Source organism: Centrocercus urophasianus, unplaced genomic scaffold (genome assembly GCF_019232065.1).
Source record: "Centrocercus urophasianus isolate 14NV4802_14NV808 unplaced genomic scaffold, USGS_Curo_1.0 seq_15, whole genome shotgun sequence".
Taxonomy (NCBI): domain Eukaryota; kingdom Metazoa; phylum Chordata; class Aves; order Galliformes; family Phasianidae; genus Centrocercus; species Centrocercus urophasianus.
Window position 1 is genome coordinate 12,866,525 of NW_024884697.1, and position 20,579 is coordinate 12,887,103.

Here is a 20,579-nt window from a genome sequence, read left to right on the forward strand (position 1 = left end):
CTTGGTGCTCTGTGAACGGCCCCAGCAATCCTGTTCCATTCCTGTTACATTTGCTACCTGCAAAATCGAAATGCTTATGTTGTCTGTTTCACAGCAGTGCTGTGATGAGTGCTTAATGCTCTTAAGAGGTAATATGAATGGTGAAATACACAGTGGGGAAAAGGCAGTAATTAGACAGTTATTGAGTGATGGAAATACTTTTATTGCAGTCTTTGTGCAAGTTGATGTTTTGAATACTGTGTATTCTAAGTAAGTATACTAAAACTCTTCAATCTCTTTTTATCATTTATCAGTTATTTCTGTTTACTTACTTGATTTCTATTGCCAAAGTGCTTTAAAAGCTGTGCTTTTTGTACAGCTATCTGAATGAGGATTGGAGAAAATGGATTTCAGTTACCAGCAGGTAGCGTTTTAGATGTGCTGTTTTCTCATCACATAGCACTGACAGCAAAACCAGTCTAGTGTGTCACGCGAGGATTGATAACTTAGACAATTTCAAATAATATTTTCATCTGGATATAGGTCTCTGAATTATTGTTATTAATTTTGGCTTTTCTTGTTGTCCTCTTTGGAAGTTTGTAATGGATTGTGGTTAAGATAAATTAGAATATGAGCAGTGGCATCTGCTGTTGGAGCAATGCCGTGCATTTGAACAAGACCATCCATGCTTAGAATTACATCCCTTGGTCACGGTGCAGCATTCTCCCTCTTAGTCAGTTTGAAGATCAGATGTCAATGGACATGTTCTGAATTTATTCACATGCTAGTTTACCCTTTGTTAGAATAAATCCCTACATTTTGCAACAGTGAGGTTTTGCAATCCATGGAGTAGATGGCCAGCAGCCTCGGTGTGGCCCCGTGCAGCCTGTGGAGCCAGCATCTGGCTCTCTGCCTGTGCACCCACAGCAGCCATCTCTGCTACTGGTCTGTCCTTTGCTTTCTCAGCCAAGGCTTCTGGCTCCTGATGACCTGAAAAGATAACAGAATACTATTTTACATCTGCAACAAAGTTCTTGTTAATCTCTCCTCTGCTCACCTTGGTCTGCTTATCTTGCCAGTCATTGTAACTAGCTGTCTGGTCATGCAGCTACTTTGTAGTGAAAATATCAGCTAAATTTCTCCAGGCTGTGAATTTCTGCTACCTTTTTATTAGCTAATGTGCCCATCTTTCTGGACTGCAAAAGTAGATTGTAATTTGCAGCACAAGCGCAACAGAGAGGAGTTGAGCTTGCTAAATAACCACCGTGGGGGGCTGCTCCCAATCCTCCATTCTCCCAGTGGCACATTTGGATGACTCTCACAAAATCCTCATCTGGGGGGAAAGCCTTTGCTTTCTGAACACTTGATGTTGATAAATAGCTGCTTACCACGGTTCTGAGATTCTTCTTGTACCATTCTTTTCTGTTGCTTCTTTCTCCTTTTTTTTTATTCCCCCCCCCCCCACCCCCAAGACTAAATGAATTCTAAAATTTATTGTAAAAGAAATTTTAAATCTCTTGGTGAATTCAAATGTTTATGCAACTGGAAGTAGCTGAAAAATGAATAGTTCCTTTCATGTCCTAGTGACTTGTTTCAGAGAGAAGGAGTCTCCAGTGGATGTGATTTGGTGCTAGGTGTCTGTTTTTGGGAGTTGTATTATTTATTGTGTTGGTAAAATGTGCTGAGATGGCTGTCTAGGGGAGTTGAATCTGCCTATCTGTGGATGATGTGTAGATCTGACAGTCAAAATATCATCCCTGAGTTCCAGGAAGACTTTGTAGTGGGAGGACAACACAATTTTATGTTTTCTTGTTAGAAATACATCAGATTTCAATGTATTTTTAGATGCACACGTCTGCTGAGAACTGCTGCTGATGTGCACGCTGGAGGTAATGGCTCAGCAGCCTGATGGTGGAGGACCTGACCAGTGTCCTGAAATTAAATTGGACCTAACCCTAGAGACAAAATGAACCTTGTTCCTTTTGCAGTTTGAGAAATCAGATGGCTTTGTCTATTGCAAAACGGTAGTTGCATAAAATCTGGTGACTGCTCAATTAACGATGTTTCTAAATATCTAAAAAAGCAGAAATTAAGGTTAAAAATAACGTTACTGCTTATGCATACATCTTGTACGCCATCTTGTTCATGTATACATGTATTCAAGGTTGGTGATTGCTTATCCACAGGGGGTTTCCTTGATCCTGTAGAGCACTTTGAGCCAACGTAGTTGGATTTCTCAGTGCATTTCTTGCCACTTGGACCCATCACTGCTATATATGCTTGCAAAACCATCTGCAGCTGTGGCTCAGAGTTTGTATCTTTGCTCTGGTTTCTTCTGCCCAGAGGAACAAAAAGGCAGTTTGCATCTCAAGCTATTACTGTCTCTGCTATTTTTTCTCCCTAATATTGTCTTAGACTTTCAAGAAAGTCTGCTTCACATCTATGTAAAATTAATAGGGATGAGCTGTGAAAGTTCAGTGTTTTTCATTTTTCAATTCCATGTAAACCTTGAGAGTAATTTTTAAGGTTGAATATTAATAAGTGCTGTAAGAGCATACATTTTTAATGTAGCTGTTGCCCATGTTTGAAATTAGGTCATTCAGATTTTTTTTCTCACTCTTTATTCCAGTGCTGTTTATCATATGAAAGTGGAGTTCAAGACCAGTGTTTTATACTAATTATAAGCAGTCTGATGGCTGTGTTTGGAAGGCCAAATGTATGAACCTTTATGTATTGCATCTCTAGTAGTTCTTGTACAAGCTGATAAACCTGGAAATGACATAAAGGCAGCACGCAGACCTGTGTGCTCTGAGATGGATTTTGTAATCCCTTCCAGTTGGAAAAGAGAGAGGAGTCTGATTCCAAATGTTTGCAGCATGTATTTGGAGATGTTCCAAGGTAGCACTATTAGACAATGTTTATTTGTTGTGAAACTGAGTTTTCTGGGGAGCTGGGGAAGGAGGTGACCTGGGGGACAGATTAGAGCTGGCGTTGATGTTGTATTACCTGAAGGCTTTTAAAAGTTAATTTTAAAAAGTCTTTCAGGTGGAATTGCAGATTAGTTGTTTGGAGTTTTTTTGATATGTAGGGATATCTTTATTGCTGGATTTCTTATAGATAAATTCTGTATAAATAGTTTCTGCATCTTTTTAATCCATCCTTATTTGCAGGATGCCATTGTCTATGTGCTCAATAAAAAATGGAAATTTCTCAACCAGTCATGAATAACAATAAATGCTTCCATGAAGAAACTTTGAAAAAGCTGAAAATAGCCTTGAAAATTTATTCCTTGCTACCTTATCTCTTGCAAAACTTCTTTACAATTTAGGTGTATATGAAATAAATGTGAATTTCTTTGAAGGTTTACAAATAATTACTCATCACTTTTTTTTAGTTGCCACACTTTTACTCAAAGTATAACACTGTTATATGTGAAGCGTGTTAGATTATTACAGAAAGAATCTAACTGAAATGTTGTGTTTTCTTTCAGCTCCAGTGATAAATCGATTCACAAGGCGGGCGTCAGGTAAGTTGGTAACTGCATATTTCATTGGTCCTCATCACAGCTGGAGCACAACGCAGGCTGTAATTGCCATGTAAGATATAAAGTGACATTAATCAGATTTCTCCAAAGATGACTGACCTTGCTTTGCCTCAAATTCATTATACAGTTTACTGGAAAATGTAGCCAAGGTTTCAGATCACTGAGCTTGCTTGGAGCCTTCTTCTTGTGGAATTTATGAAAATTCTATGCTTTTCCTTTTTCCTTTAAGAAAGTTAATTCTATTGTAAATGGAATTGAAATTTAGAAGCATGAGTTGAATGTAATCCGATGCAGTGTTGTTTATTTTACCTCGTAGCTGAAACAGCAATTCAGCGGACAACTGATGAGCAAATATACAACTGGGCTAAAACTTCTGAGTTTTTTCAGAAGTGGGTTGGTTTGTATATGTGGTGTTCTATTCTGGAGAGCCATCAGACCAGGTTCTGAAATAGTATTGCCCTGCTGGTTTCTGTTGTGCTGTAAGAGTATGCCTGCCTAGCTTGGTGCTGTTCTGTGTTCTCCAGGTGGGTTTGGTTGGTGCCAACTCAGGGGGAGGAGTATTTACCTCCACCTAGTAGATGCTGCAACGTGTAACAGATCCTTCCACATCATGTATCGTTAAAAATTAATATTCTTGGTCTCTCCTTATTGTCCTCCTGCGTCACAGCCATCAGGTTTCCCATTTCTGAGTTAGTTCTCCTGAAGCATGAGGCCTGGAACTTAACTCTTGCTTGTCTGTTTATGAAATCCTATGAATGTGAAAGTGGGATGTGTAAGTCATTGCACAGTGTTGTCAGCTCATTGCAGTCTTAAAGAGTCAGCAGAATGGGAGAAGTGTTCTGTTCCTTGTCAACTCAGCTTGAAATCTGACTGTAAAACACTTCAACTGCAGACCATTTTCAGTAAATGTGATGAAGTTTGTATTCTGTAGTCCAGAAAGCCTAGCCAGACTTCTGGTTTTTCTGCTTGCAACCTCAGCCAGGTAGTTCTGTTCTTGTTGAGATAAAAATATTAAGTTGCTAAGGATTACTATGGAACTGTCTAGAAAATGGTGGCTTGAATATGCAGGAGTTGTACGTAGTGTATGTAGCACACAGTTCAGAGAGTGATTAATTCCAAATATTATCATGCAAACAGTTTTAGGCATTGATAATACCTTATAAGGTACTGCAGCATGAAACAAAAGGAATGATTTACAACTAACATTCAGTGAACAGGGCTTTATGCAAATCACATTGAATGTTTTAAGCAAGGTCTTACTGTGGCTGATTGATAGCTGACTTAAATGAATGCAGTCTTTGTAACAGATGTGTGATAAGCTTTTACATTTCAGTAGAAGAGTTTGTGTGAATAGCTAGTACTTGCTCAGGGAAAAAAAAAAAAAAGATATTTTTAATGTTCCCTGACAAGGAAATTAAAAATATGGGAGAAGTCTGAAATTTTTTGCACGCTTACTGGTTTGTGTAAGTAGTTTCTATTGGCAGCTACTACTTAATGTGTATTGTCCTTTTTGTGGAGAGAAAGAGTAGAATTACCTTATTCAGAGTAGTAGGATGAACTGTATGATGTGGTCCAGATGTAGATCGTGTGAGTCAGCTTTAAGCTGCAACAAGGTAATATTGGAGTCCACTATATGCTCTATTTTATTCAGTTTCTGGTAGCTTTAATTGTCAAAGCAGCTGTTTTGCTAACAAGAAAGTCCATGAAAGGTGATAGTTCCTACTTCTTCAATACACTGTACATCTCTGATAGATATTTAGTATTCAAGAAGCTTCATACATAAAAGGCGAAATTTGTAACAAACCATGCTAATAATACAAATATTGTATAGGAACTTTTTCAATCTTAGCCCTATTTTTTAGATGATTACCTTTTTAAATTGAATGATTGAATATATTAAAGTAATCAAGATTACTTAGCAAATACAAAACCCAGATAGTAGCTATGTTGTAATACTTAGTAGCTTTATGTAATCTAAGTTGATTCTCGTGCTTGGGAAATGAGAGGCTGACCAAAGGCAAAGAAAGTTTTTTTCTCAGATATGGATTTCTTTTAATTTTAGGCTATTTAGCTGGGGACTAAATAATTTAAATTTTAAATTTTAAACTTAAAATTTAAAATGTGTGAGCCTCTTGTTTCTGGTCATTTTTGAAGATGTGTTTCTGATGAACATTACTGCAGGTTAGTGGTGAGTGTTCAGTGCTGTTGCATGCGGTGCTGTGTGGCATCTGATGTAGTGATATTGCAGATTGATTCTGAGAGGGTGATTTTAGGCTCCCTGCCTGTGTCACATCTCTGTCCGTAGGCTGATCCTCCTGCACGAATCCAGGAGTTGTGCTGCCCAAGGGCACATTGATGAAACGAAAATGGAAATACGGGGGTTCTCTGTGTTGATTTCCATTGGATTTCCACTGACCCATGCAGGAGTTCCCAAATAACTACATCCTAAACAGTGGCAGTGGTGGCTGTGTTTGACCAGTGATGGGATGGAGAAAAGAGTTGGGCTGCCACTAATGGTGGTGGGTGCACTGACACAGGTGAGGATAAACATCAGGATAAATACCCTTAGCAAAGATGCCCTGACAGCTCTGCTCAGAGCTGCTTTGTGAGCTCTGAGTGATCGTGAAGAATCCATAACACATGGATTTCTTCACAAGGAGCAGTAATCCTCTATGGTGGCTCTCTTGGCTTTGTCACTTCTGTTATTCTTTGGATAATCGTGTTTTATTTGGTGGTATAAGATGCAGTTATTTTTGCTAACTAAGCCTGAAATTAAGCAGCCAGGAATTAATTGCTGAAGCACCTGCTGAAAACAATGTAGTAAGGCATTTGTTATTTAACAGCTGTTCCTGTTAACATGCTGTGAAGTGTATTATGTACCAGAGGATAAAGGAATAAGTAAGCTAGGATCGATTAGTTTTCTTGGATTTCAGTTCTTGAAATTTGACTTGCTTAATTGTGTCTTCTCTGTGTTTTGCAAATGTTTGCATATATACAATGTGTGTTCTATACATAAAATACACATGTATACCATAGTGCTGATGAGGTAGCTACTTGCAGGCTGCTTAATGAAACGCCATGTTCTTCTAGGTATGCACAAAGAGGAATTGATATCACAGTCTTAACTTCTTGAATTTAGCAAGGAGCAGAGGTTAACAATACATCTAAAGTAATAATGAACAATGAGACAGCTGAAATTTTATTCATTTTTCTTTTAAAATCTGGTGGAACTTAATTAAAGGGAGAAGAATGTTGAAGTGATCAGGAGACTTGGATGGGAAGAAAGAAGATGGGAGTTAGTAGAGACAGTAGGAAGTGGAAGGGAAAGCTGTATGTTTCTTAGGTGAAAAATGCTGTAGAAGTTTACGAACAAGCAGAGGTAACCCAGAGGTGCGTGCCTGAATACAGCTACTTTTTCTATGAATTGCATTCATTTTGATCCGTCTATCCAAATATGAGATACCAAGGGTTGGAAGCTGATGTTCTGTATGTTAGCAGAAGCTTTGGGTTTATGCTTTTCACCATCTTGACAGATAGGTAACCTGATAAATTATCCCATTAAGTATTGGCAGGAGTTTAGAATAATGCAGCAAAACATGCACAGATTTGCTACCAACTGAGTTTAAGTTTATATTTAGTAGATACCATTTACTGAGGCTGTTTGTTCCCATTTGCTAGTGTAATTCTACAATTGTATAGTATCATTTTAATTAAGAAATAAATTGCTCTATAAAGTTACTTCAGTTGCATATCTGCTTTTATATTCTGAAAGACTGAGGAGAACCTAAATGAAGCTGCTCTGAGTTGGCCTTCCTGAGCTAAGAAGAACTGTAAGTAGGCTCAAGAGCATCCGTGGAGCATCAGCAACAGAGAGAAACTCCTCACTGCTAATTTAAGAATCCCATTGTAGTCTCATGGGAAAGAAATAAATGGTGTTTTAAATATTGTTCTCTCAACCAACCAGGAGGGAGAAGGGGTTTTATTGACCTTTGCCTCCACAAAACTCTAAACCAAAATAACTTTAATGTGGTGAACAGGCAGAGTACATTGACAACAAACCTATAGGGAGAAACTGTCCCAGATACAATTGGAATAAATTTACAATCAAGCGAATATTGCCATCAAGGAAAAATTAAAAAAATAAAACAGAAGGGAGCAGAGAAGGTAAAATCTTTAAGGCTCTTTATCCATGGATTTCAGCAGAGACCTCCCAGTTTTTGGGAGGTTCAAAGTGTGGGGAAGGGGAGAAGGAGGATCTCATGTGACACCAGAGGAGACCTCTGTAATGCATAACATTCTAGGTTTGCCTCGTTGAAACACTTCTTTCTTTATTTTTCATTAGTGATAGTTGAATCAGGGAAACATTTTTTGCTTTTCCATGCTCTCCTAAGAATTGTCACTTTTAGGTACATGGCTGACTAACTGAAGATGGAGGGCTGAGAAAGAAGGAAGCAGTTTTTTACTTCTTATATCTTTTAAAAATTGATGTGTTTAATTCATTTAGCAAGTGCTCAAATTTTGATATGGAAGGCAAATCACTTTTGTACTGTGATAATTTCTAGCTGTGCTTAGTGGCCTCTTTTCTTTTTTTCACCAGGTACTTTTACAGCACAGACATTTCTCTAGGATTCAAAACTCTTTATTTGACACTACAACTTCAGCTTTACAAAACAGTGATGTTTGAAAAGAAAGAAGGAGATGCCACATGCTCTTAGTTCTTAGTTGTTTGATACATCCAAAAGCTGTGATAATAGAATTGTAGGTGTCTGGCAGTAGGTAATTTGAAGTGATACAACTCATTTTAGTTTGTTCCTGCTGAGGCCTGGCAATTATGTAAATGTTTTTCTGCAAGAATTTCTGCAGATCAGAAATATCTTCTCTTAACCTCGGCAAGTAGAAAATACCCTAAAGGAAGCTCATGAAACTGTTTCAGATGGTTTTGAATTTTCGTAAGAAATTTATTTAATGAAAGCACACTGATAAATTCCTAAGCTCCTCAAACCAGCTGTTCTTATTAAACAACTGCAGATGCACACATGCAAAGGCACAGGTGTGATGAAAAACCTCACAAATATATTAGTTACAGCTCATAGCACCATTGTTTATAACGTGACAGTGTCTTTGTTGCCAGGTCACCTGTTGGATCTGCACAACCACAAATAGGACACTATTGCCACATTGGAGGCTGCACACACACACTTTGTTGCACATAGGTCACATCACGTTAGTTTTCCCCGCTGCATGACCAAAATGTAGTCTTGCCTGCTGGTTGTTCATGAGTTGACAGCATCCTCATCACATGTCTGCAGAGATGGGTGTTCTTCTCAGCAGTTGCAGTTGATGCACAAGACTCACGCCTCTGCGTGTCATATGATGGATGTCTGCATTTTAACACACATTCAGATGGGAGGAGGGAGGTTTAGCACAGCCCTCGTAAAAGAAGAAGTCTGGGAGCGAGTTTGCCAGAACTATTTGTCTTTCCTTCATCTCTTTATGTTCGCATAAGGTACCATTCAGAAGAAAGTGACAAGATAAAAGTTTTGGGCTTCGTTATTCTGAACAGATTTGCGGACTGTGAATTAGTCGTGCCCACAGCAACATTTACATATACTGCTGCTAGATTTCAGCTGAATAATTTGTACAGAACATGTGACAACCTACTAAGGGAACACAGAGAAATTATACTGAATTTAGATGATGTGAGTTCTATTAGTGAAGGAATGGTTAATTGTATTCTGAGATCGTAAGTTTGGAAGAACATAGGTGATACTAGATTCACTTGAAAATATAAACTGGCATTTAGGAAGAGCAAATTAGCAAATTGATGTTCTTAGCCAAGAATAGAATATCCCTCAGGAAAGAAGCTGAGGCTTTGAATTTAGAAAACAGATGTCACATTTGTAATTTCAATCTGAGTAAATTACAGGGGAGGAATTTGTATTCTACAGGTTAGGGGTTGACCTCCTAGAGAGGAGCTCTGCAGAGAAGCACCTGGGTGTTTCTGCTGGACAGCAGGTTGGCCGTGAGCCAGCAGTGTGCCCTTGTGGCCAAGAAGGCCAGTGGTTTCTTGGGGCACATTAAGAAGAGCGTGGCCAGCAGGTCAAGGGAGGTGATCCTCCCCCTCTACTCTGCCCTGCTGAGGACACAGCTGCAGTGCTGTGTCCAGTTCTGGGTTCCTCAGTTCAAGAAAGATAGGAAAATGCTGGAGAGAGTCTAGTGGAGAGCCACAAAGGTGACTGGGGGCCCAGAGCATCCCCCTTATGAGGAAGAGCTGAGAGACATGTGGCTATTCATCTTGGAGAAGAGAAGACAGAGGGGGGGATCTTATCAATGCTTATAAAATGTAAGGAGGAGGTGTCAGGAGGATGGGGCCAGGCTTATTTCATTGGTGCCCAGAGGCAGGACAGAGGATAATGGCACAAATGGGACATAGGAAGTTCCATCAGAACTTGAGGAAAAAAACCTCTTTGAGGGGCTACAGAGCACTGGAACTGGCTGGCAGAATGGTTGTGGAGTGTCCTTATCTGGAGGTACTCGAAACCCACCTGGACACTTTCCTGTGCAACCTGCTCTAGCAAACCTGCAATTAGCAGGGGGTTGGACTAGATGATTTTTTCCAATGCCTATGAGTCAATGAGTCTGTAATATTGAAAGCTTGTTAAAGAGGTCCTGTGTTAAAAATTTCAGGGAAAGAAGGCTAACTCAAATGAAATTATTTTCTCTTTTATACAGCATCACAGAATTTGGAGCTGTACCAAAAATGATGGTGAGGAATGAAGTAACTGTAAATCCCCTTTTAAATGCTTGCATAGGAGAAAGTATTGTCAAAGCATGTCAAGTCATAGAATCACAGAATGGTTTGGGTTAGAATAAACTTCAAAGCCCACACAGTTCCAGCCTGGTGTGGGCACGGTTACCACCCACCAGAACAGGTTGCTCAGGGCCCCATCTGAACACCTTTGGGATTGGAACATCATAGTGATGGAAGAAGAACGAAGAACTTTATTGATAGACTGGGAATTCCAGTATAGTTCTTCAAGGAGATATAAGGGCTGTCTTTTTGTTCAGTACATTCTTATAATTGGTACATAATTTAAAATGCTCAGTTGTTGGGTTTCTTAAACAGGACTGATTACTGAGCTGTCATGCAGTAATATTTATTGCTGAAACCTTGTTAAGCCCTAACATAAGCATAACAGCAAGGAAAATCAAAATAGGTTGGGATGTAATTTCACTGCCTGATGGAGCACACTAGAGAAGCACTCAAGCTTAAGGTACCACCTCAGTGCTGATTGCTGAAGGCTGCAGAAGCAGGAAGTCTTACCAAAGTCTGTGATACCTGATAAGGGGTTGACAGACTGCAGATTTCCATGGGCTGCAGTTGTGGTGTGCTCAGGCAGACACAGCTCTACAGGTACTGTGTGTCATGATGTCAGTAGACATGCTCTTTGGTGACTTCCTGCTCCTTTCACAAGGCAATCAGCAAAAATTTCAGTCTTTGTATGCAACCGTCCCTCTTCCAGTATTTTGTGTAGATAGCAGCTGCCTCAATCACCTATTAACATTAAAGAATGAGTATCCTGAGTTTGTAGATAGGGAATTGGAACATTTATATTCAGGTCAGAATGTATGTTGATAGCTTTGCCTACTTCAGGAGCTGAATGCCTTGCATGAGATTTCCGTTTTCTTTTCCTGAACAGTTTGCATCACAGCTCATATAAAGAATAGTAGCAGTAACTGTATGCACACAGCAGTTTATAGATCAGATGATTATGTTTCTTTGCCATGTGGTGTGTCTATACTGAATTTTGTAATGTATGCTGTTGTGAATCTTGATGCTCATGCATTCTGTCTACAGACATTGTCCTGTGTGCTGTCCCGTGGCTAGCATCAGGGAAAAATGAGCCACAGAGTTCTCCCAAGAGCAGCTTCTGCTGTCAGATGCTACAAGAACCAGTGGGATTTGTAGTGGGGCTGCACTCAGGCTGACATATTAGCAGTATGGTCAGGGTGCACTGAGCTGTGGGTGCCGTACAGCCATTGAGGCAGGGAGTGTGGTCCCTTCAGCCTGGTCCTGGTCCAGGTGCCTGTTGAAAGCACAGGTGTTACTCTTGAGAATGAAGAACTTATTTTGGTGGCCTGTCTCAAGACAGACTGAGGTCTGTGGGAAGTTGGAGCCTGCTGTTTCCCACCCAGTCCATAAGCAAGTGATCCAGCTTCATTTTTAGTTTCTCTTATGTGCCTTATTAGCTTTCAAGCTCAGAAGGTCATCTGTCTTCTTCTTGATTCAGTTATTTCAACTCCTCTAATGAAAGATGCTCTCTGTGAAACTTTACCCTTTCTGAGTCATTGCATCGATACCATTACTCTTCTATGCTACAGAATATTGTTCAACAGTGGTATTCTTTTTCAAAAGAAGAGCGACTTGGTCTCATGGAGGATGCTGGAACTAGATGATCTCTACGGTCACTTCCAACCCAAACCATTCTGTGATTCTATGAAACCAAAGCTTACATTATTCGTGTACCACATCTAGAAGTTAAGTGGTCCTCTTTAAGCATTTGTTTAATGGTAGGCAGGCTTTTGTTATTATTGGAGATTTCCTTTATTCAACTAGCGAATGCTGGAATGCAGATTCTAGCAGTTTGTATCCAGGTGTTTCCTTGTATAGATGATCAGTAGAGAATGAATACAAAATTTTCAGGGCCTGTTGTAGCTTTGGGAATAAGGTCATAGTTGGAAGTTAATTTCATGACAGATTTTTAGGTGTGGTTGTGCTTAGACTGGTTTGTTGTTACACTTCAGAAGTAGATAGAAACAGAGGAGATGTATTAGGTGCATGCTATGAGGCACAGCATGAATGGACTGATGAGGGAATGGACGAAAAAGACAAGGAAGGGAAAGATAGTGGTAGAAGTAAGTGTGTGAGTTGAGTTGTGCAATAGGTGTGCAATAGGCTGCCATGGAGAGGAGCTATCATTTGTCTCAAGGTGACAGGGAGGGGATGGAATAAATAATTGCCTTAATTTTTGCACATGCAAAAATTTATGCTGGGCCTTGGGAAAAGCTTTCTAACTAAATGCTTAGGTATTAAGAAGTACTGTGGATTTAAGTAACAGTAAAGACTTTTCTTCAGTGATAGGAATGTAATTCATACTGCAGCATTGCGTAGGAATGATTTAGTTGATTTCATGAGATTTCCTTTATATTTAGTATGATTTTTTTAAGTGTATTTGGGAGCATGTATTTCTAGATTGCGTGTCATAGACTGATTAAACTGTACAGAGTTAACTATTTCAAAATTCTGCAATTTGGCATAATGATAGCAACCTCTTTAGAATACAGATGCGTAATGAATAATTTCTGAATTTACAAACTACTGCATACACACCTCTATGGGAAACTGTAATTTTTCCTTCTGTTTTAGTATCCTCTTTGGAAGACAGTCTACTTATAGTTTTGTATTGGTAGAATGAACAACCATAATTTTTTCTACTATCTGAGCTGTTCTTGTTTCAGATACGTGGAATATAAACTGGAGGTTGTGGTTGAATTATGAATCAAATTACTATTTTACTATCCAGTCAGTGTGTGATGAAGTGCTCTGATATCCCAGTGAGCTATGGAACTGTTGGACTGACACACTGATCCCTTTAAACTGATTGTGTGTGTGTAACTAGTAAATAAGGTGGAGTGAGGGAAAGTGCCACAAAATTGCTCGTGTCCACGTGCACGGCCCTTCCCACAGCCAGCAGCGTGCCCGCACCCATATTGCTGTTTGGGAGCAGTCCCCTGTCCTGCCTTGACTGTGGGAACAGCATCTGAGCCCACGCTCCCTGTGCCTCCTGGTGTCCTGAGGTCGGTGTCATCTTGTGTTCTGCTCGAGGGGTGGAGACTGGAGAAGGGTCTATCTAAAAAGCTAATTTGTTTTCCTCTTATTTTAGGCAGAACAATATTTGACTCTTTGGAATTCACTGATGTAAAACTTAATCTTTCTTACAAAGCAAGTGCATTATGGACAAAGAGGAGATCTTGTTATGTAACTAAGTTGTGGAGAATAAATTCCACAGAAGACAGGTTTTCCAGACAGAACAGACTTTGTACAAAACTAAATATATTAATGATGCCAACTATTCATATTAATAATAATAAGTATGGCTGTTATTTATCTGCAAGCAGTAGCTTGCAAATGTCGATGATTATTGAATAAATGTACCAAGATTACTTAATAGAAGCTCTCAGACTGCAGTGACCACTGATAAGCTAGTGTATACAAAACATAAATTTTTATGTGTTGGATTTTAATTTCTCTTCTTGTTATAAGTAGGTTTTCAAAAACCAGTAGTTCCTCTCTTGCACCCAGTTAACATCTGACAGGCAGCAAATTCCTCCTCTGTCTGGCAACATGTAGCTCATCCTGTTTTGTCATGTCCTGCCTGTAAGGGAAGGCAAAGAGTAGCCTGCTTCTGAGTTTACTTTCACCACTGATATCAGTGTTCCCAATAACACATCAGAATCTAAATATGATTAGAAAATCTAGCGACCTTCTGGTGAATTTATCAGGTTCTTTATAACTCAGGATTTTTAAAGGAATAAAATAATTGCTATTTATTTGAATGAGTATGCATATTACTGAAATAACAGGAAGTGTTTTAAATTGATTTTTGGAGCAGACTTCTGCTCATAGAATCAGAGTATTGCTTTGGTTTTAAAAGACCCTAATCATTGTACATTCCAACCACCAACCTAACACTACCAATTCTATCACTAAACCGTATACCTTAGTGCCGCTAGATGGTCATTAATCTGATATTTAATATTTAATCTGATTTTTCTTGTTTGAAATTTTTTAGTGCCTGCTTCTATTATAAACTCAACTTTGGTTTCCACACTACTTTATTCATTATCATTTCTCTTCATATTAGGGGGATAAGCTACCTCCTCTATAGGTAGGAGAGTATAAATTATAATATTTGACTAATATCTGCTGGCCAGATCTCTAAAACCATTCCATCTTTGATTTCTTGTGGTGTGAGTTGGTGTAGTTGTTTTTTTTTTTTTCTGAAGGATAAGAGATGAATAGGTATGTTTTACCCATTAGGTAATTCAAAATTGAATAACAATTCTTGCGGAATGGTTTTTTAGCACATTTACTTGTAGAACACCATAATGCAACTGGCTTGACTTTCAACTTCCAAATTTGTCTGCCAGATATTTATCCACTGCTTCTTGTAAATGCTGTGGAGTCAAAGAAAGGAGAAAATGAAATATCTTTGCTAATTTATGCACACTGTTTATAATGTACACCTGCCTGATGTTTTGCTTCTTAAATGGTCTTTCAGTTCCACGTTTCATAGGAACATGATACCTGACTACTATGGTGTGCTTTTCGGTTATTAGAATAAAATGTCCTTTGTCAAAGCACAAGCCCAAGGCTCTATGGCATCAACACTCCCTACTTCCAGCCTCCAAACACCCTGCCAAATAATCCTGTTCTGCAGCATCTTTGCTTCATACATCTCTATCGTGTATCTGTCAGAGTTGCTTCTCCTTTAGTTTGAAGGAGGTTATAGTCAAATTTAAAGCCTGGGGGGAAATATGGCTTAATGAATAAAGAGAGCATATCTGATTTTTAAAAATATTTATTTTTGATCAGTGGATCCCATAAATGCCCCCAAAGTCATTCATACTCCTGTTGAACGTCCATGTACATTTACCAGCCAAGCAGATTAGTAGCTTCCAGTAAAGATTTTGTTGTTCCACTTGATGTTTTGATCTTAATGAACATTTTCTGACTTTAGATAGAATTGCTGTAGGAGTTGAAGACATTCACAGATGAATTTAAACCTTATTTTTTAGCTTGGAATCATATCTTCCTTAGCCCAAGTGCACCTTTTCTCCTTTCTTATCTTCCTTTCTCTCCTACGTAAGACTGCGACAATCTTTGAAAAGTGTATTGAATATCTAGTTTTTAAATCTATTATGTATATATACATATGTATACACATATGTTCTTTCAAATGGAGTCACTGTTGCTATCACACTACTATGTACAGTGTATTAATGCTTGTGGATCCTTGATCTTTCCACAGTAGATCTGTTTCACTGTTGTACACTAATGAAAATGGTTATGACCATTGCATACAAATAGCTGGGACAGAACAAAGCATGGCTAACTAGATTTGTACTGTGCATGGTTGTGTTTTAGCAGCATGAAACTACAGTGGATCAGCGCAATGCATTTTCCAGCAAGGGATGAATGCTTTTCTTCTGCATGTACCATTTCTATTCCTGGTTGTGCTGTACGTTGATTTGCTTAGTTACTGAGGAATGTGCTTAACAGATCTTGAATGCAGGATCTCTCTGCATTCTCTGTATAGAATCTGATTTTATCTTACACTGACTGTGTAAGGACAGGAAGTCCTCCCCATTGATGCTTGATCAGGTGGCAAACAGGAGAATCTGGAGAAGAATCTGCAGTGGTGTTTGTATGTGCATTAAACAAATATGTGTGCCTTTTATTATAAGAAAACGGTGTAAGAATTATATAGGGACCAACCATAAATTTGAAAACCTCTCCTCAGTTTGTTTCAGAAATTTCTCTGAATAAATATTTATCATATTTTTTTCTTTATATATGTGTCACTCAAATTCCTTTTCTCCTTTAGAGGAAAAAAAAAGTTGCATCAGTGCAATGCATCTTAAGGTTGCTATGCTAATGATATAGAGCAATAACAAAAAAGTGGATAATTCCCATTCATATTTTTTTCTGCTAGCTGTTTTGTGCAGAATTGAGAGAATATTTTCTACTGACTCACATTGCTGTGAAGAATTATTATGAGCATGCCAGAATGAAAAATTGCCATGTGCCATATTCATTCATGGAGAAAAAAATAAAAAATAAAAAAAATTATGCATGTATTTGTTACGTATTTAAAATAGAAAGTGGAAATTGATCTGAGAATAAAGAAGAATGAACCAGTCAGCAGAAGCTTTGTTTACTTTTCACGTTGAATCTCAGTGCATGTGAGGATATCCTTCCCCTCTTCATGCACAAGGAAATACTGAAAATGTGTCTATTATTACAAATAACTAGTTTGTCTCAGGACTTCATTCAGCCTATGAGTCTCTTACATGAAGCATCAGCCTTACACTGGAACTGGAAGTTCATCCTTTTAAAGTTTCTGTGCCTGCGGTCTATTAGATGAAGAGTGTGTCTTTCAAGGCAGAAATTCCAAATCTACTTGCCGGTGTTGATCTTCTCTGCTATCACAATATTTTTGAGATTCAGCTTTGGTGTGAGAGTGTTGCAACAGAAAAGTTCTCTATGAGCTGCAGAATTAAAACACAAAAGAATCCTGAGCCAAGGCTTACTTTCAGTGCAACAGGGAGAGGCATCTTTCCTGTTCTCCTGCTGGCTTTGATCTGGAAACTATTTTCACAACTGTTTTGGGTGAGTCTAGGGAATACCTCCCAGTTGACCAGGTTGCTCACAGCCCCATCCAGCCTGGCCTTGGCTTTTGGTTTAGACTCTAATGGACTATGTCAGAGGATCAACCATGAGTAGACAAAAAATGTTCGGGTATTTATTTGTATAAAAGGTGGAAATAATGACTTCCTCCACAAGATTTATCTGCTGTACTGTAGAATTTTTAGGCACATCACATGGAGTCAATCACATTTCTTCATGGTCATTATGAAGGAGTGCTTCAGATGCAAAGCACATGAGAAAGAAGAAATACTTTCACCTACTGCACAACATAATTACATTGAAGAAGATTAGATCCTAATCTTAAAGATCTCTGTGTGCTCCTTAGATCAGTGTATTGATGAGTAATTACAGGGGAGGGTCTGAGTTGTCGTCAGATTTCAATAGTGTCCCAAGACCCTGGTATATGGTTGCATGTTGGCAAAGACTGTACATTTTCTAATTAAATTTCTTACTTGAGTAAGTCAAACTGTGTGAGAAGAGTAAGTACAGAAGCCCCCGGCGGACCGGACCTCAATATCGGGGATAACAGCCTCATACTACTTCTTAGTATGTATGTATTAATCAGCCCTGTTAGGTATTAATCAGCTGATTTTTTGCATATGTCATCCAAGAAACTAGTCTGCTGAAGGAATGAGGAAGGGTAAGTGGTACTGTTTCCATGGATCAATTCCAGAAATGTAATCCACTTCTAAAGGATAGGAGAAGTACACTGAAAAATGTAAGAGGTTGTTGAACTGTGGTCAGTCACCTGTCACAGTAGCAAATCAGAGACAGGTGAGTGATGTGGTGTGACAGCAGCTAATGCGCTGGGTTAGGGAGGATCCTGAAGAGGAGAACAGGAAGCCTGCACTTGATACAGTAAAAAAAAAAAAAAAAAAAAAGAACTGGGGGGAGAGGGGGAAGTTTGAAATCCGTTGCACTGCAGCAGCTCTTGTTCCATGTAAACCATCTTCATGCCTGCACTGAGCAAATACCCATCGCTGCAGAGAACCTGGTATCAAAGGGAAGGGTAATTAAAATGCATAATGACATAAAAGCTGGGCTGCATGAAGGAGACAAAGGCTGCCTACTACTAGCGAGTGATTTGCTGCAGTCTGACAGAAGGGTAACTCTGTATTGCTGTGCCAGATCTGTGCTTTTGCTGATGCAGTTGTGTACTCATGTATTTCTCACTCCCAGCAGCTGGGATCTGGGATGCTGTTTCCTGCAAATCTCCTGAACTGAACCTGGCTGTGAAAAGGTGAAGAAACCCCATAAATTTAGGTTTGACAGTAATAGCATGAATAACAGAATGGTGTGTCTGGAGAGAGCTAAAGGAGTGACCTCACCTCATGAGGACAATGAAATAATTTAAAAAAAAAGATATTTTTTCAGATTTACAGGATGGTGACCTTGTGTCCTTCTCATGTAAGAGCTTACATGGAACAGAGAGTTGTTGGTCTGGGGCTATGGTGAGAGAAGAGGTAAAAGCTGTGTGGTGGTCATAAATCCTCCAGTGAGTGTGAGTGGAGCAGAGCATCTGTAGCCGGGAAGGGACCACATCTGCATGCACACACGCTCACATGCATGCAGCTTTTGTCATATATATGTTTCTCTTGTGACTGAATAATAGCTAATTGTACAGTATCTGCAGCAACGTGTGCATTCATACCTGGCACACAACCTGATATTTTACATTTTCTAGGATTTTTAATTACTTGAATCCAGTGGAATATCTTAATATTAGCATAGTGAGATGCTTGAACTTAGGTATACTTACTATTTTATTTAAAAATAAAATGATATGAAAAAAATATTTAATAATAGATGCAACACAGTAAGTAATGTTATTTACTAAAGTGTCTTAAAAGCTGTGCTGCATTTTGCCCTATACTGTTGTATTATGTATTTTCACTTTCTAAGTACGGTTGTTTATATTTTCTTTCACAACACTTCATGGGGTTTCCTGATTTTGTTGTCCATAAAGCCCTGCTCAGCGTCATCTCATGGGGCAGATAGACATGTACTGATTTTTTTATGTTCAGTTTCTGTTATTACTCTTACATCTTAAGTTTATTTCCTTCTGGAAGGGCAGCATGGTTTCAGAGGCGCTGTTTGGCTTTCTCCATCAGTTGCTGTGGCAATGATTTATCAATTTTATTTTTTATTTTTGTGGTATTTTGGTGATTCAGCTGGGGAAAAAGAGACGCTTGAAACCATGGTATAGTTCAATGATGTTTCTTTGAAATGCACTACAAGAGCCAGTGATATCTATAATTCTAGCATTCTCATAAATTTCTAGCAAATGATTTTTAGGATGTAATATTTTGTGGTTTATTTTTAACCATAATGTTTTTCTTGTTTGAAGTTTGAGCAGATTTCTTTCCAGTTCTGCGACATTTTCAAGGCTGAAACAAAATCAGTTTTTGAGTAACGTGATTTTAGTTTAATGACCATGTATGTGACAAAATAGCCTTTAAAATGTATGGTTAGAAGCTCCTCGTTAAAATTGAATTACTGAAAATAGAAGAAATTGTTTGCCAAAAGTTAGCACTGGCTGATTGTGAGTAATGTTTTTCTGTCTTGAATTCATTAAGCCTATATATTCAGGACTAGACCTTTTTTTTTTTTTAAGTACCAAGTAACTCTCACCAATTTTAGTGTGGTCGAAGGTGCCCACTTAGATGGAGGGTAGGTGGCATGCAGTTACATTGTGAAAGAGAGGAAGGAAATTTCAGGGGATTTCTGTTCTGTTCATACTTTTCCTGCAGGACTCCTTAATCAGAGCACGATATGAGTGATGGATCATTTTCAAAGACATTATGAGCAATGGGAATTGTCTCTATTTATAGCCTGGTTGTGATCACATCTGACTACTGGGTTTCTCAGTGTATTTATCATGTGAGCGGTACCAGCAGGAGCTCAGCATTTACATCCCCCATGTTGCCATTTTTTAATGACTACTCCTTTTTAATGAAACTTCCCCATTTTGCTTCCTTGCCTTGATTTCATGACTGCAGAATTAAAACTACTGCCATCCTGGCATCAGGGGACAAAGCCAACATGCTCTAATGAGTAGGTTGTGAAATTGCACATTGATGCAAGCGGGTAGGACATACGTAAGTGGTTTAACAGACAAGAATAATGTAACTCTGGGCTGTCTGGAGTAATGGAAGCCCTTTGTTACAGCCATCTGTGATATAAAAGTACATTCCCTCTTAATTAAATGCTTAGCATTGGAACTTTTTTTCCCCCCTCCAACCTATGGTTTTGTTTTGTGTTCCACGAAATCAGGTAGGAGCAGCATAACTCTGCTGCTTCGTATTACCAGGCTGTGTTGGAGGAACATGTCCAGTGTGTACTCAGTTCCATTTTCCACTTGAGTCACTGGGATTTGAGTTGATACAGCCACACGACGTGTTGTTTTGGGAACTGTATGTAGTTTCCCTTCACCTCTGGCATAGATGTGGGCAGATAAAAGTTAAATTTTAACTCTTTTTACAGGCAACAAAACCTGTGACTAGAAAACTTCCATTGTAGGCATCTGAATTGTTTAATTTTTTTTTTTTAATTTTCAAGTCTTTT

General features: G+C 38.8%; 1 protein-coding gene across 2 annotated transcripts in view; it reads left to right on the forward strand.

The window, feature by feature from the left end:
- Window positions 1-20,579, forward strand: part of PRKAR2B (protein kinase cAMP-dependent type II regulatory subunit beta) — an 83,404-nt gene that overhangs the window by 24,509 nt on the left and 38,316 nt on the right. For both annotated transcript variants that reach the window (XM_042816143.1, XM_042816144.1), the window contains exon 2: window positions 3,470-3,505. In XM_042816143.1, the coding sequence (XP_042672077.1) occupies window positions 3,470-3,505 (36 nt within the window). The remainder of the gene's footprint in view (window positions 1-3,469; window positions 3,506-20,579) is intronic.